The sequence below is a fragment of the Pseudochaenichthys georgianus genome, chromosome 8, assembly GCF_902827115.2.
Source record: "Pseudochaenichthys georgianus chromosome 8, fPseGeo1.2, whole genome shotgun sequence".
In the NCBI taxonomy this organism is placed as follows: Eukaryota; Metazoa; Chordata; class Actinopteri; order Perciformes; family Channichthyidae; genus Pseudochaenichthys; species Pseudochaenichthys georgianus.
The window spans coordinates 11,972,447-11,990,162 of record NC_047510.2 but is presented as its reverse complement, the minus strand read 5'-3'; the positions used below and the strand labels follow the sequence as shown (position 1 = coordinate 11,990,162).

Genomic DNA, 17,716 nt, shown 5'->3' with positions numbered 1-17,716 from the left:
AAAGTGGTCCTAAAACAGAACCTTGTGGTACACCATTAGAAATGTTTAACCACTCAGAAGACAGTCCATCAAAATGAACACATTGGGACCTTTCAGAGAGGTAGTTCACAAACCACCCCACTGCAAGGCTGGATATGCCAATACTGAGTAGCCTCTGCTTTAAAATGAGATGATCAACGGTGTCAAATGCTTTGGAAAGGTCAATAAACAGAGCTGCACAACTCTGCTTATTATCTAAAATACTAGTAATGTCATTCACCACTTTCATTGTCGCAGTGATGGTGCTGTGTTTCTTTCTGAAGCCTGACTGATGTTTTGACAGGATATCATTTATACATAAAAACTCCTTTACTTGTTCACTCACTAAGCGTTCAAGAACCTTAGCCAGAACTGACAATTTAGAGATTGGCCTATAGTTATTTAAAATAGTTGCCTCCCCTCCTTTCAGTAAAGGCAAGACATAAGCAGACTTCCATACTTTTGGAATTGTATTCGTGCTGAGGGAGAGGTTAAAAAGAGAAGTAAGAGGTGGAGCAATAACATCTGCAGCTATCTTTAAAAAGAAAGGTTCTACGTTGTCCGGGCCAGCCGGTTTCCTAGGATCTAACTTGGATAATGCTTCATGAACAATACCAACAGTTAAAGGAGTAAAACTGAAAGGGTTTTCCAGACCACATTGTTCAGAGTCAAGGATTGGAGCGTTCACAGGAGCCACACAGCCAAACAGAGAGCCACAAGACACAAAATGCTCATTAAAGCAATTTAGCATAGTAGCCCTGTCTGATATAATGCCAGATGCTGTGGTGAGGCACGAAGGTAGCTCATTTGGGATATCACCAGTGGAAATCGATTTTATGGCTTTCCAAAATTTCCTAGGATTATTCAGGTTTTCTGTGGTAACCGACAAATAGTACTTTGATTTAGCACTTTTTATTTGAGATGTGAAGCTATTTCTTAGCTGCCTAAAACGTAGCCATTCTACCTCTGAGCCTGATTTCCTAGCCTTTGCCCAGGCCTTGTTTCTCTCATGAAGGAGACTGGACAGCTCAGCAGAAAACCAGGGATTGTTTCGTCCCTTCACTCTAAATTTACGCAGAGGTGCATGTCTATCTATAATTTTCATAAAACCAAGATAAAAATATGACCATGCAGTTTCTACATCAGCACACAAATTGATTCTACCCCAATCAAAATCAAACAGATCATGTACAAAACCCTACTCCACAAAGTGTTTTTTGTCTCTCTTTGTGATGATGATACGAGGTTTAACCTTTTGGACCTTAGTGTCCCTAATTGTGGCTACAACACAGTGGTCACTCACATCATTAGCAAATACTCCCACAGATGAGTATTTATGTGGAACATTTGTTAAAATTAGATCAATTAAGGAGGATTTATTTGGGGACTTAATATTTGGGCGAGTAGGACTGTCTATAATCTGGGTAAAATTCAAAGAGGTACACAGGTTTTTAAAATCCTCTGACACAGAAGTTAACCAGTCCCAATTAAAATCACCAAGCAGCACTATTTCCTTGTAGGAAAGTTGCGATAACAGTTTTGCCAAAGACGATAAAGAGTCCTTGACAGCCGAAGGAGCCCTGTAGCAGCCCACCACCATGAGCTGTTGACCCTTTGTTACCTCAATATTCACGGCTAAAAATTCTAGCTGTTTACTAACAGATTTGGAAACCATATTAGTTACACAAAACTTATTTTTCACATAAATGGCAACGCCACCACCTTTTTTAGGCCGGTCAGTACGATATACACTGTAACCATTTATGTAAATGTCAGAGGCCAAAATGGATTTATCTAGCCACGTTTCTGATAAGACAATGACATCAGCATCAGTCGAACTCGCCCAAATACGGACAAAATCTAATTTAGGTAACAGACTACGCACATTTAAATGAATTAAACCTAGCCCAGATCTAGATATAAAATCAGCAGGAGTAGCTATTTGACTAATACTGCTCGGTGGACCTGGATTTGGCTGTACATTTCCTGATAGTAACAACAATAAAAATACCAAGCACCTTTTCCTCTTAATCAACACGCATACATTGTCAGCTGATCTAGAGTCACCAGCAAACTTCGCGAAAGTGAGATTAGAGTTTAAAAAACAATTCTGAAGGACCATCGTGGCAGGCATGTGAGAAAGACAAACATTTTCCGAAATGAATGTCCGCGACAGTGCAACCAGCAATTGTTTGTGCAACACCTCATTCATTTTTGGAGATTTCATCCAAAATGAAAAGGAACAACCGTGTTATGTAATATTTTTCTTATACAAACTGTAATAACTCAGAAGGTGTCTAGGCCACCAAAAACAACATAAACGATTCAATGCATAGACACACATTATTTTAGAGGAATATTCACTCATAATTATTGATTACGTTGTTTATAACCCATAAATCAGCCTGTGTTTCAGATCTACATTTATAGGGATGTTTTACTTACCACAACATAACCATTGTACATCCAGTTCATTCACCCACAAAACAAGATACTTCTACCACTCTTTATCCTGATTTGCCAGATTTATTTGAAAATCCATGAGCCCATTAATCAAAAGAGCGGGGGCAGAGGGTGTCGGTGGAAGCGAAAGGGTTAAGACCCCGAGGTCCCAAATTACTTCACTGGTAATTGAGTATTGATCACATTTTAATGGGAGTAAGCTGTTTTGTGTGATTCTAACTCAATTGTGCCACGTAGCCTACTTGACGACAACAAAGCACTGATGGGCTAAATGAAGTTTACAGCATTTACTTACAGAATTAAACTCCGCAGGGTTCATATTATTGGTTTAGCCTCGTAAAGGAAAGTAACTACGTTAGGATAAGTCTATTACCTGAACCCAGGCAATGTTTAATGCACCAGCTCTTAGATATTACCCTCGCAATGGAGGTTTTTCAGGTTGCGTTGTTTGTTAGCTGGATTACGGAAACGCTACGCACCGGATTTTTATAAAACGTTTTATCTGCTGCTCTATGGAAGCTTTCAAGATAAGAGATTGACTATCAGTTCATTTACTTTTTTCAATTTTGAGGTACTTGCACTGAGAGTTGACAGGACTGCTAATACTTCTACACCCCTACATCTTAAGAGGGAAATATTATACTTTAACTTACAATACAAAATATGTATCATCATTTTTAATAGGTTAGATTAAACTAAGACCGATAACATACAACTTTATTGATCCTTTGGTGAAATTCACAAGCTCCCCAGCAGCAGTATAGATAGTAAAAAAAAGCTTCACCTTTACCAGAATCAAACTTTGATGTGATGAACACATTGGTGCAATCACAATTATCATAAATATAAATAAATAAATATACTGTTCTGAAATGGAACTTGAGTACATTTTGATGCTAATGTTTTCATACATTTACTTAAAGGTCCCATGTCATGGCCATTTCTACTGATCATAATTCCATTGTTGAGGTCTATTAAAATAGATTTATATTGTGCAATTTTCCAAACTCACATTGGTTTCTCATACAGCATCTCTGTATAGTATGTGTGTTTACTCTCTGTCCTAAACGGCTTGTTGGAGCTCCTGCCCCGCCCTCCCTATGAGCCCCAGTGGCCGTCTGCGAGACAGCGAAACCCAGCCCGAACACACACACACACACACACACACACACACACACACACACACACACACACACACACACACACACACACACACACACACACACACACACACACACACACACACACACACACACACACACACACACACACACACACACACCGACTCACATCCTCGCCGCGTCCCGCCGTCTCGGGGAGGAGAAATTGGCGGAGCTGCAGCTGAGAAAAGATTGAGTGTGTGTGTGTGAGGAAGTCGCGGATCAATTTGGACCAATCCACGGACTTAACCTAACGGCTCCGCGGACGTACAGTAACGTAACGGCTCCACGGATTGATCCATTTGGACCAATGGGTCCATTTGGGTATGGGCACGTCACTGTACCCAGGAAGCAAAAGAGAAATCTCCAACGAGGCGTTCTGGGGCAGCATAGACAGGTATTTTCTGTGTTAGAGTTTTACTCGCTACAGGGTGTACTTTGAAGGTTTGTGACTCTGCAGACCGTTTACATGCAGAAAAACCTTCATAACACACAAGGGGACGGCTAATAACCGGAAAAGCATGACATGGGACCTTTAAGGATTGTATTCAATGTGTATTTATTCAATTTGGTTTAAGTAATTGTCCTTCAGTAAAAGGTCTAAATACTTCATCCACCTCTGGTTACTATTCATAATTTAAATGCATGAATGAGCCCATATTTACAAGCACTTCGAGAAAACAGTGATTCCAAATTTCAGTCACTTGTCAAAGAGAGACAATTTAAACCCATTTTATTTTACATTTGCAGCAAATTATGCATGTTTGATTTAGCCACATTATCGTTTTAGACTGCACTTTGTTCAAAGTCAAAATGTCACACTCGTTGAAAAAAAAGAATTGTATTTAAATCTATTTATTTGGGCTGAAAAATCCTACGAAACTCTTCACCTTCTCCTCAGATGTTTGTCTGCCGTGTGCAGACTGTGAATTGGGTTGAAAGGCAGATCAAATGTGTAAATCAGTGCTGATCTACTTAATGTTGTCACTTCTGTCATACTGCTCGACTCTAATTAGAGGGTTTGATTGAAACAAACCGACGGCATAATGACTGGGGTTTGTCAGAGGTCTGAAAAGTGAAACGAAGTGTTGCCGTCTTTGTAGTCAGGTGTTGCGTTTGAGAGACAGGAGTTGTACTGTCAGGCTGCTTAACCAATGAGACAGTTTTCATTTCAAAGCCTGTCTTTTCCCAGGGGATTAATTCATTTCATTTATTAATTTAATCTGCGACCTGCCTAATTGCCTCTGGCTGTCAGTTAACCACAGAGCCATGTTTATCACCATCTTTGTACCTGTAGCTCGCTCGGTTAGTACATTTGAAGACTTGCCTCATTCCCATTAATTATGGAAATCATACATCTGAGAATAGTTGTAGGAATAAGGTTGAGAACACAATTAAATATACCAATTTGAAAAGAGAAACATACTCTATCAAAGGAGATGACTAACACTGCTCTGTAATTATATGCAGGTTGAAATGAGCACAAACAGTTTGAAATGCTCATTTGTTTTTTCTTCCAGCTTTCCACACAATGGATGTTTTTGCAATCATCAGCAGCACAATTAAACTAATCACTCAGCGGTCTGTGTTTATTGTTCGTGGATCAAAGGTTTCAGTGCCGGTCCTAAGATTTATCAGAATTAGCCTTGCATAAAAACTCCCAAATTGGTTTGCCTCCACAGAAACAGAAAACAACTGAAATTGTACAAAAAGTATATTTTTTATTAAAGATTCGTGCAGTCATGACCACCAGAAGCTGACAGAGAAGCTGAGCTCTAAGGAGCGGACGTAGTGCCAGTGCTGGACGGGGATGAACAGCACGTCTCCGGGCTGTAACACACATTCCAGATAAGGAGCCTTGGCAAACTCCGGGAAGCGCTCTGGGTCCGGGTTCTCCACATCCACCTGCATGGGAGGAAATGCTGCATATATTAACTGGCTCCAAAATGTATTTCTTATCTATATATGGACTGTCAATCCCACCTGACTGGTGTTGTGGAGGAGCTGTGATTGATGAGGGTACAGCTTGTCCGTGTCCTCCGGGGAATAGAGGCGAATGTATTTGCTTCCCACCACCTGATACACGGGAAACCCGTGGTTTAAACAAAGCGCGGTCACGTGACATCTTTAACTGGATTCATACTCGCCCTGAAAGTCCTAAGGCGGCGGAGAAAATACATTCTTTGTTTTTGTCCCTTTATGTTTGAAAAAGAACAAAACAAAGAATTGATTCTCTCTGCCGTCTTAAGCCTTTCGGGGAGTGTAGACAAATTCTTCTTTGTTTTTTTACATCTGTGGTTTTGACTGTTCTACAGTATTGCAATACTACAAGTGTTTGTCTACCGCTTTAAAATCAAAAAAGCTCCACAAGTTGAATAAATGCTCAAAGATTGGAGGTCAACCCTGTGAGAAACTCATGAATCAGCCGACCATAACATCATAGTGAGGCTTTCCAACAACATGCTCTCTGACCACAACCATGTCCTGAACAGCGAATATTCATTTTTACCATTAAATCACAGAAACAGGGTCTCAAGCAGGGTTTCCGCTAGGATTTTTTCTCGCAGGTCAAATTTCCGGGCAGAATTTATTTTACCGGACAAATTTGAAACTTACCGGTCATATTTCAATGATAATAATAAGAGTTGTGTAGCAGAGTTTCCGTTAGCAGGTAATTACCGGACTATGAGCAGATATGCTTCAGTTTAAAACTCAGTTCACGGGGCTCATTTTTATATTGCTTCAGTTTATAATCGTAACAGATCGAAAAATTCAACATAATTATTACATTCATACATACATACATACATTATTCAAAAGTTTACATTACATTTGAATAATAACACGGGAGAAACGGATCCTCTCTTTTCCCCTCTCCCTCTCTCTCCTGACAGCCCGTCAGTTTCTCAAGCAGCTCCTGCAGAGGGCGGGGCTTCAGGTGATTATGCAGAGCTGCGTGTCTCGGTCAGACTCAGCAGCTGATCTGATCTCTCTCTCTCGTCCGGTTACACTTCACTCGCGTTTATGTCCATATCGATCAGATCCAGCTCTCCTGATCGGCCTTTATAGAGAGCACCGATCAAACTATTAAGAGTGAATATCGGCCGATAATGACCGGCGGCCGATCGATCGGAGCATCCCTAATTATTACCAGACATTTTGACCGGCAGGTTTTGAATTTACCGGTTTTTAATAAATGTTACCAGCTAAGAACCGGTAATTACCGGCTAACGAAAACCCTGGTCCCAAGATTTAATAAAGTTAGACTGAAGCAATCCTTTGTGCACCATTCAATCCTCAAATTCGGAATTCAATCCGAGTTTAAATGTATGATAGAGTGTCTTGAGCGTGTTTCTCTTCAGTGATCGTGATGTTATGTTACATGTTGTTTTCCTTGTATCGTGTGTCTTAATATTTCTCCTTTTGGAGCTGCTGTAACATTTCAGACTTGAAAATGAATAATTATCACATCGTATAAAACATTGTGTGTTGGTCACCTGAGCCAGGAAGTTCTGCTGAGGGTCTTGGTGCAGAGGGGACACGGTCCCCCCGGGGCCGAACCAGGCGTTTACAGTGATGTCCTCCTCGTCTCCTTCACCAAGGCAGCAGTAATCAGGAGGACGGATGTCTGCCTTCAGCTCTGGAATCTAATGCAACATTAAAAAACAGAATCACATAGGGAGGGCTTTAATTCACACTGACAGAATTATACCATGTTGTTTTTAACCACAACATTTGCCAGTGTCTCATCAGAAATAGTTTTCTATTCCTCCCTGCTGGCGACAGCTGTGGCCGCAGGCGTTTTGTGTTTGGCTCGTCTGTCTACTTCCTGTGAACCTTATGTCTCAGAAACACAAACGCCTAGAGGGAATTTCTTCAAAATGTGTCACAAACTGTCAACATTTCAAATCAAGAATAAACGTATTAGATTGTGTCGGACCAAGCTCGCTGTGACCCGTCAAAACTAAATAATTCACACTAATTAGGACAATTTCACACATATTGCATAATAATAGAAATGATTCTATGTTAAATATATATTTATTTTTATTATATACATTATTTAAAATTAAATTAACACATTTAAAATGTTATTTATAATATTTCTTATTGTGAGATATTGTAGTATATTGTACTTTTTTTAAATATCATTTATCATTTCCTTTTCTTATATTTTGTTATGCTTCCGTACATTTCTATTTGAAATGGGAGCAACTGTATCCTTAATTCATCATTAATTAATTCATGTTAATTATCCAAAGGAGAACATCGAATGTCTCCTTTTCCGATTATAATGCAACATTTTAAGTCAGTTCCTTGATACAAATAATAGACATTATTAGCTGATTAACAAGTTATCACTTAATAATAGGGATTTCATGTAAAATAAATCATGAAACATCACCAAATTCACAGCTATGAACTTGACATGATGCCCTCTCTGTAAAGGTCAATTCACACCATTTAGACTAAAAGGTCAATAGTCTTTAAAGCAATGTGGTTTGAGGATGACCGTTAGAAATAAGGAGAATTCAATTGTACATTGTGCCAGAAAATAAAAGCTGAATAATCAATAGGTAATCAAAATAAATAGATAATTATTTCCATAATCATGTAGTCAGGAGGAAAGAAAACATACCTGATCAAAAAGCTGGTGTTGAGCGAGATAACCTGATCCTTTCACTCCATCCTGGGCCATTTCAGAACAACAGCAAATCAAAAACAAGTTAGAAAAGAGTTTTGATCGTGTTAACAATACAGCATAAATTAATGATGGACTTACTTTATTTAAAATGTATCGATCGATAAATTCATTGACGGTGAGCAGAGTCTGGGACCACCCCTCGTCCGTGTACCTGGACCCCACCTCGACAGGAACCGTCCGACAGCCGGCCACTGACCTAAGGTATTCTATGCTTTGCGGAATGAAGAAAAACAAACATTACTGAAATAAAAATGGCATAATTCCTCAAGTCTGGTCGTTCAGGGTTCGAGCACAGCTCAAAAGTATGTTGTGGGAGCACTTCAGGATGTCCTCCCCCCCCCCCCCCTGTCAGAGTGAGAGTCAGGCGCCGCATGTCAGGTGTCAGCGAGAGCAGTCAGCTGTCAGGAGGCGGCAGGGAGAGGGAGGACAGAGAGGGATCATCTTCAAAGCAGAGGCAGTTATATCGGCCTCCGGTGGCAGACATTAGAGTCAGGAATCGGGGGTGTTTTGACAACTACACCAACATAAATTCACTTTGTGTTATTTCCACATTTTAAGGCAATTAAGACGAACACGTAACCGAAGTGTCTGCTAACACACTGATGTGATTTGCTTGTAACACGCCAGAGCTGCTTCAGTGAGTCGTGCAGGTTTCCCCTCTGCACGAGTGCACTCAGCTGGCGTCACAAGTGTAAATCAGTCTGAGGAGGGCAGTAGAGTTTAACAATGCTGGAGGACTACTGATGCTTATAGCAATACCGTGTGTTGTTTTCTAAATTTAAATTGACTATCAAAGCCTTTGGGTACGGTGGCCAACCCGTGCACATGCACTAATCATGCAATGCTATGTTAAAATAGGCCAATACTTTCATTTCAGGTCATTTTGGATTATTTTAACAATGTGAACACTTACAATTATGAAATACACAAACTCTGTGAGAGTGACAGTTGGCCAACTTTACGTCAACAAGCGCTCCAATTCCAGTTGTGTGCATCACTTTTCAGTGTCCCCTTTTTTTGTTGTTATTTGTGCTTCTTGCAGCATTTTTTTATTTTTCATGTTCAGTTAATGCAGCTCTTTAAGCTGCCTGTTTCGTCAAGATGATGAATGCTTCTTCATTTGCACGTAGTTTTAGAGAAGAGAGTGACTCAAGAGAGTTTGACTTAAAGGTCCCATGTCATGCTTTTCCGGTTGTTACCCGTCCCCTTGTGTGTTATGTAGCTTTTTATGCATGTACACCGCCTGCAACCGCTAGTGGAGCCTCGCAGATGGGGTGCTGCAGCCCCTCAGCACCCCCACTTCCCGCGTCCATTCGCGATGTCTCGCTGTCTCGCAGAGCCCACGCAGCAAGCAGGAAATGACACCAGTAACCCAGCTCCAGACCCCACGCAGCATTCTCATCTGTTTGTCATTACTGGTGTCATTTTCTGGTTGCTATTGTAACACATAAACACTGATGTTCCGCTGTAACGGTGGTGGACTCATCAGAACAGAGTGGGCGAGCTGACCAATCAGAGCACAGTGGGCTCACAGGAAGGGGGGGGGGGGGGAAGGAGCTCCAACAAGGCGTTTAGGACAGAGAGTGAATACACATACTATACAGAGATGCTGTATGAGAAACCAATGTGAGTTTGGAACATTGAACAATGTAAATCTATTCTAGTAGACCTCAACAATGGAATTATGATCAGTAGAAATGACCATGACATGGGAAAACTGATAAAAAAAAATGTATAGCAGGGAAAACGACTGATGTAGTGATTTTATCTGGACAAAGAGAAATAGCCTGTTTTAATACAAATGGAACAACAGATTCAAAACAACAAACAACAAACCTCCAGGGGTGCTGGTTGAGGGCGGGCCAGTGCTCGATGGTCCCCTCTAAGATGAGCGGTTTGAGGGGGAGCAGGTAGTTTGTGTTGAAGCTCTCCAGTGAAGGACGCTTCACCCTGGGAATGGCCAGCTCCTCTCTGATCACAGGAACATGCGGGCACTCCATCTTTATTCTCTGTTGATGACGCCAACACAACAAGGGGGTTTGTCAAGTATTCAAATCGATTCTAAAAACGAGCGCTGTAAGAGGAAAATAACAAGAAAAACAACGTGTCTGTAAACAGGCTGGGATAGACGGAGAAAATAAAATATAATCATATTTTGAGTTCTGAAATTGCAATGATGTTGTTGGATTTACTAATCGTGCTTTAACAACTAATGTACACATGAGATTTTGATTTATAATCATCAGTAATGTGGATCAAATGACTAAACAGATAAAGGCAGCTAATAGAACAACTCAGTTCTGAATCAAATAGATCACTTTATTGTACAAGTTAAATACTCTTATGCCATATTTAAATATCCTAAATCTAAAATGTCTGTCAAAAAATATCAATATAGTCTTTGCACATTATGCAGCCCTATTCTGTTGACATATTTCTCTATAAAATAACTTTATTGATTATAAGATTAAGAGATGAGTCAATCTCCAGCCATTTTATGAACCATTAGAGCCGAAACCCGGATTGATGATGAGCAATATTAAAGGTTGTGGACTGTTGGTAGTGCATAAAAACCGATATGAAGTTCTCTCTACCGGTTTATGGAGACTGTCATTGCAATTTCTTACTTCTTTCTGGCATTAAGTTGATCAATTGATTGATCAAAAGGTATTGAAGATCAAAAGACATTAAAAAAAGAGTTGTTATTTGCAGCCTTAAGCTCCACTACAGCCAGACATGGACTGTTTAGTTTTGAATGCATGAACTGAGTTCAATTTTCAGTTGGATTTTTTTTAAAGAAAGCAAACATGTTATTGAGAAAAATCCTCCAAACCCTACTCTTAGCTTTCCGTCTCAATCTTAAGGAATCTAAACAAAGGGATCTGACATTTGAGTGTTTGTTCCACTTTATCTTCAGTGACATTTGACAGAGTGCCTCAAGAAGGGCGACAAAGAAAAGAAATACTTCTCTAAAACTTTAGAGAAGCTTATTTTGAAATGTCCTCCAAAGTTACCAATTGTTGTAAACATTGAATCAATCAATCAATCAAAGTTTGTTTATATAGCCCAATATCACAAATGGTACACTTGTCTCAGTGGACTTCACAGTTTGTACAGAATATCAGTATGACAATACGACACCCTCTGTCCTTAGACCCTCTGTCCTTAGACCCTCACATCGTACAAGGAAACACTTCCACTACTTTAGTGTGTGGCTAAATTGGTGACACTCAGTGGTCACTTAAATAGAACAAGTTGTGCACATCTTATTTTATGATAATGACTGATGATCTGCTACCTTTTATTCTTGTACATTTAATAGTAAATGTGCTTTGGCAATTACTTAAAGCCTTAAGAGTTCAAGAAAAACAAGTCTTTTTGTACCACTTTTGATGGTGCTAATGAGGTAAATTATTACTTATGATAAAATCAAAAGGTACAAAAGATCACCGACCTTTACCTGCGGGTGTTCACTATCTTCTCCTTTAGTAGACTTCCTGACTTCACCTTGCAGAATCCGCACAATAACCTGAAGTACATCCTCCATGATGGCCGCCCCCATGAGTAAACCCATGTCACAAGTCCTCAGAGCCTCCAGGACATCCTCTGCTGACGGATCTCCGCGGCACAGAGCGGCCACTTTGAAGAGGCAGCCGTACGAATAAACGCGCCTCCATTCTTTGTCCACATGGCGCCATGTTCCAGTATTGAGTTTCTCCCATGAAAAATCCAAAAGGACCTTGGCAGTGAGCATTCGGCTGGCGCTTGTGGTGTCGCTGTACAGCTGCCGCCTGGACCTTCTCAGCATCTCCACCACACTCGACTCCACTATGGCCCCAAACGGCAGTGGAAACTGTTCCTCATCTTTAGGCAGGACAGCAGAGATCTTTGTCCACAGCGTGTGCATTAATGAGACGTCTTTACTCATGCTGTGGGACAGACAGTGAAAGAAAGTTAGGACAGCCCTTGTTCAGACTGAATCCCTAATGATGATGCACAGATACATTGACATGTGGACTGTTTGGTGATTCAACAATTCTGAAGCAAAGGTTGTATTTGAATTATGTCCTGTGCTAAGATGTCATGGGTCCACACTCAGCTAAAAACTGTCCACCATGTTTACACAAAAACAGGACACTTGCTTGTGTATACTATAAACCTTATATTCAAGTTGGAAATCACAAAATACAGCTGAGGGCCTCCAGAGCCAATGTGTACACACAGTCAGTGTTGACCCTCTGTCACATGGTATCTGTGACCGCCATCTCTGCCTCCATGTGACTCAAACTGTTGTTTTGGATGATCGTTTGAAACTGGAGATGACGCCAAAGTACGAAGCATCCTGATTCCTTTGAGTCAAAAACGCACCCTTGTGAACAGAACACAACTAACGTAATTTGCCACATGCATGAAGTGTGTCAGGAGAGGTTTGACCGTGCAGTTCCCTCTACCAGGACACATATCATTCTGGTTTCTCAGAAACATTTGTATGCAACCTCTGACTTTACACACATTTGAGCAAAAACAACAAAACAAGCAGAAATAAAGTCTTTTTAGATACGATGTTTGGGGGAATTACGGCCCTACTCTACTGTCATACATTAGGCTATTATGGAGTCATTAAGGAGGATGGGCAGAGTAAAGCTTCACTGAACGTGCACCTCAAATTACTAGTGGGAGGAGGATAATGATTTTATCGAAAAAGCCTCAGAAATTGGTCTCTAGTGTTATTTGTAGAAACCGAGTATCCTCTTTATGCTCATGTTAACTCCGAAATGTAACCCAACAAAAAGAGTCCCAATGAAGTAGGCCTACCTGATGTCAGCTTTATTGCTGCAAGGCTGCACCATTAGTGCAATTTTAATTTAAAGATATATTTAAAGTTAACCCTCAAATGCAAGTTAAATGTCAGAGCTGGACATACAAGGATGTGGTTTAATATACTCAGTTGTTATTGGAGTGCTAAAACAGTACACATTCAATTAAATCCACAAGATGTAAGCATAACAAACAATGATTTTCAATCTTTGTAACGATATATTAATAGATTCCTGCTCAAAAGTAGTCGGAGTTGATGACAACCAAAGCTCTAGTGTATAAGATCATATTAATATCAATTTGAATATGGCATTAAGAGAAAGCTGCACTAAAAATTAAGTCGGTTAACGTTGAATAAAGTAACACGTGTAAACCAACGTTATATTCAATTCATTTTAAACAGTGCTTCCGAATTCAACACTTTAAATTGTATATTTACCTGTTTTCACAACATTTATAGCGTTTATCCAATTTATTATATCTTTTAAATAATAGTCCGCTTCAACGCTGCTTCTGGAGTGGGACGACAAAAACACACCGGAAGGAAACTCGGACAGCGGGGAATATTGGTTCCGCGTTATGTTCAAGTGCTTAAAACTGAGTAAAAGGTTTCTGAAAATGTTACAAATACTCGAGCTCACTTTCGTTGCAATTGAAGCAATTGATTTTTTTCAAACGTATTTTTATAGTTGCTCTGCATTGACTCTGTGCCCCAGTAGAGGGTAGTAACCCCTGCACACAGGACACGTCTGTGAAAGGCAGTGACAGACACTGATTAAACTACTGCGTGTGGATCATAGAGTTGTGTACACTGTATAATTACCTGCTCATTTATTTTGCAAGTATAATGTTGCATACACTATCCTACATTGTCACATTTGTCCACAACCTCAGCCTTGAACATAAGCACCTGTCTTTTTTTTTCAAGTGTTGCTATGGAAACCTTAACATGCCATGGTTTAAACATTGTATTCCCCCTGTTTTTCAACAACAACAAGTAGACTCCATTATTTCACAAGAATTCCAGTAGTTAATGAAATTATTTTGAAAATTATAATAGTTAAGTCAACATTATAAAAGCAGTCATTCAATTTCCTCTGTTATCCCTGTTATAACAAGTTAATGTTATTTGTTTGTCATTTCGGTAATTATCTCTAAAAGATTATATTATTTCCCTCAAATAACGGGATATTTATCAAGAGATCACAGAAACAAAAATGTTTTCATGCATTAAGCATTTTATCCCGTTATCTCAGGAAAACACGTGCTATTTAGAAATAATGACAAACACATTCATGGACCTTTTTATTTGTCACTTTTCTAACATTTTGAGTTATCTTAGTAAAACAAATGTGCACCTAATTGCGTAATAACTTGTGATTTTGAGATAACAAATACAATGGAATTGTTATCATGGGTAGGCTATAGACTAAAGTCAATTAAATTACAATAGTTTTACTGTGACAGACTGAGTTATATACACAAAAAAGAAATCTGTCTCAACAGGTGAAGAACCTCATGTTATAATGTGGAATTAATAAAGCAATTCTTCCTTCATAATAAATGTTGCACAAACATTTGTTTTCATTCATTGCATCTGTTACTCCGAATATTTTATGTAAATGAAAATATTCCTACAAGGCAAATTGATATGTATCCCCTGACGCGGAGCTAAAACAATAATTGTGTTTGTCTTTTTGATGTCACACAGAGATATTTGAATTTTTTATATATTCAATTGCTTTTTTTCCGAGGGGGTAAGCCTGAACAAACATGATAGGGAACCTTCAGCAGGAAAGTCTAGAATCTATAAACACACAGCACTATTATCAAATGTCAAACACTCTATGCAATTCAAATATCTCAGTGCAAACCTCAGAGCTGTTCCTGTATGTAAAGCAGATGTAAAGAGAGACGCAGCCCGCCTTTCCAGGAATCACAGGGGATTTAAAAATGTTTCATGCATTTCTGTTCATTCGCTCTATGTAAACAGCAGAATTCTCGCGGCACGATCTATTGTTCACTTACGTGCATGGAGGTGAGAAATTACTGTAGGGGCCACAACTGCTGCTTTTCCCCATCTCTTGTAAGCCTTTGCTAGCTCTTGGAAAAAAAGGAACTAAAATAGAAAAAGTGAATCACAAATTAAATACTAGAGAATAAAAGAAAGGATTAAGCTTTGGACAAACTGTAGGTGTGACCTGCACAGGAAACTGAACTGAGGATGAACAAATCTGTGTAACATCTAATACCAATATATGACAATATAATATGTGTGCCAATTCAGTACAGCAACAAAAATCCACATATAAACATGTTGTGAGGGACAGGGACTGTTCCTCATTATGCCAAACTATCTGTGTTCATTATTGTTTGAGATGCTGTGGAAGACAAACCCCACTCTATGATGTGAATCCTGTGTTTTAGCTTTACTAGTGTGAGCGGTGGGGGTGGGTCCCAGCAGCAGAGGCTGATGTATTATTCACATGCGTCTGACTCTGTGTAATAAGATGGTGTGGGGCTCCACTGAAGGTCAGAGGCCCAGCGATGTTATGCCTCCCCGTGCTGTCAGGGCTCACTATATGCTCAGGCCGTACTCCCCAATCTCCACCGGCAGGGGTCAGTGACCTTTTCCCAGGATTATGTGAGGGGGGAGGGGGTCGCTCTGTTGGATCCTCTAAGGGCATCGTTATCTGGTGTCCCTCCGATGAGGCTGAAAGATTTTCATTTTAAATTTGAGCCATTCGTTTGAAAATATATTTAAATTCAGATTTTACATGAGAATCCATTCTCAGCTATTTCATTCTCTAAAGATTGCATTCTTGCCAATTAAATTATTTTGGAAATGTAAGGATGTTTGACAAATTGAGAAAGGGTGTTCCAAACACCTTCACTCCACTCTGCATTATATTTCTTTGTATTCTCCCTGCATAACCTTGTTTTCTATTTGGATGTGCATGATTTGACAAGCCTGAAATGTAAGGTTTCCATTGCCAGCGCCTGCTTGTGTGTTATTTGTTGAGCATAAATATAGAACTTAAACTTGAAAATGTCTTTCTATTTGTATTCTAAGCTCCACAAATTACACACAAAATGTATTGTATTCATATTTGACCAAATGTCAAGTCATGAATGTAATGTAATTGTTTGTTTTACATGAAAGTAAATTCTCTACAATTTGATCCTTAAATGAAAAATGCATCCTCAACAACATTATTTTGCAAATCTAATTCTATTCTAAAGACATTCAATACAGTTATATAAAATGATCTCGAAATGTTCTTGAGCTTTGATTCATAGGACACATTTTTCTTTGGAGTTGCCTGATTTTCTATGGAGGATTGTATGATCAAATGCTTGAATGGACGTGGGAAGATTGCTTCTTCAACTGCTGGTCAAATATCACCATTCATCCCACGCTGTAAAAATCTGCATTATTGTTTATTTCTAATTGGACACGCTCTTTTCTTCCTGAAAAAATACCACAACCATTATCACTTTGTGTTTGTCTTTGATGTAAAGCAAATTGATTGAGTTTAATACACATACATAACATTTACTTTGAAGTGAACAGTTTTAAATGTTATGCCTGTACAAATAAGAGTCTGTCTTGATCTGTTGATTAGCATCTCCACTGTGTAATACTGTGCTGTAAACAATTAGTTTGATTTGTATTACCATGATTCCATTTGAACCTGTGCTTGTCTCAGCGGTGCTGTAACAGAGGCTCCCAGCAGCCGCACAGGGCAGCAGGGCAGCACGGACCGTGACTGTTAGCAGCGTGTTCCCATGGGCCTGTGCAGGCTCAACCACCGGGACACCGCAGGAGGGATGTAATCACCACCATTATGCTCCAGGTGCTGCTGAAATAAAAGATGGAAACAAGGCTCCAGTGGTGTTGCCATGGATCAGAATCCAATTAAACACTGTTTAGCTCGACACAAACTGCCAGTCGTAGCCTGTTGACTCATGAAATTAATGTATTGTTGTGGCACAAAGAAACTGTTGCAACAGCGAGTGTAGCATGACCTGAAGCAGGGCTCATTCAAACCTCTGCAGCTTCGTTTCTAGCTGATGTAAATCTCATTCGGCAATTAAAGTGTCAGACAGAAGACACTGTGTATGCAATTTCCCAATGTTTTGGCACTACTCAGTTTTAAAGGTCATATGTTTGTCTTACCTGTAGCACTATTTATCAGTCTGGATTGTTTAGTTGTGAGTTGCCCAGTGTTGGAAATATTGCTCGTATATATGTATGCCTTTTCTCCAATATTATGAAACTTATGGGGCTTTCCCTTAGAAGCTCAGAGCAGCAAAAACATACCTTAAAAAGACTAAACAGCAGTTACTCTTACATAAATCAATTGTGACGACCAATTGATTCTCACACCTTGTTTTGCGCATTTTCATGTTGGAACTATTTTATTGTACCGTATCATTGGGCAGAAGGCACCAAAACCAACTGGTTTATAAAGAGTACTCCATGTGTTTCAGGGTGTCCTGTCCCTTTAAGCCTTCACACAAACACATGTCACTACCGAATGCAGTGTCA

At 39.6% G+C, this 17,716-nt stretch overlaps 1 protein-coding gene across 2 annotated transcripts; it reads right to left on the bottom strand.

Moving 5' to 3' along the window:
* Nucleotides 1-4,357: 4,357 nt before the first annotated feature.
* Nucleotides 4,358-13,690, bottom strand: kdm8 (lysine (K)-specific demethylase 8). 2 transcript variants are annotated; one of them, XM_034090161.2, is made up of 8 exons: nt 13,604-13,690; nt 11,801-12,275; nt 10,183-10,355; nt 8,425-8,557; nt 8,281-8,331; nt 7,139-7,288; nt 5,625-5,717; nt 4,358-5,546 (listed from the first exon to the last, which is right to left on the bottom strand). In XM_034090161.2, the coding sequence occupies exons 2-8, from the start codon at nt 12,272-12,274 to the stop codon at nt 5,382-5,384; spliced, it is 1,239 nt and encodes a 412-aa protein (XP_033946052.1). In that variant the 5' UTR covers nt 12,275; nt 13,604-13,690; the 3' UTR covers nt 4,358-5,381. The 2 variants fall into 2 exon arrangements, with proteins under 2 accessions (XP_033946052.1, XP_033946053.1); XM_034090162.2 differs by having other exon boundaries at nt 11,807-12,275.
* Between the last annotated feature and the right edge of the window lie 4,026 nt (nt 13,691-17,716).

Coding starts and splice junctions, on each gene's coding strand:
- kdm8 (XM_034090161.2), bottom strand. CDS start 12,274: ATGAGTAAAGACGTCTCATTAATGCACACGCTGTGGACAAAGATCTCT. Junction 10,356..11,800: donor GTGAACACCCGCAGGTAAAG/GTCGGTGATCTT, acceptor CGTCATCAACAG/AGAATAAAGATGGAGTGCCC. Junction 5,718..7,138: donor AGCAGAACTTCCTGGCTCAG/GTGACCAACACA, acceptor CCCGTGTATCAG/GTGGTGGGAAGCAAATACAT.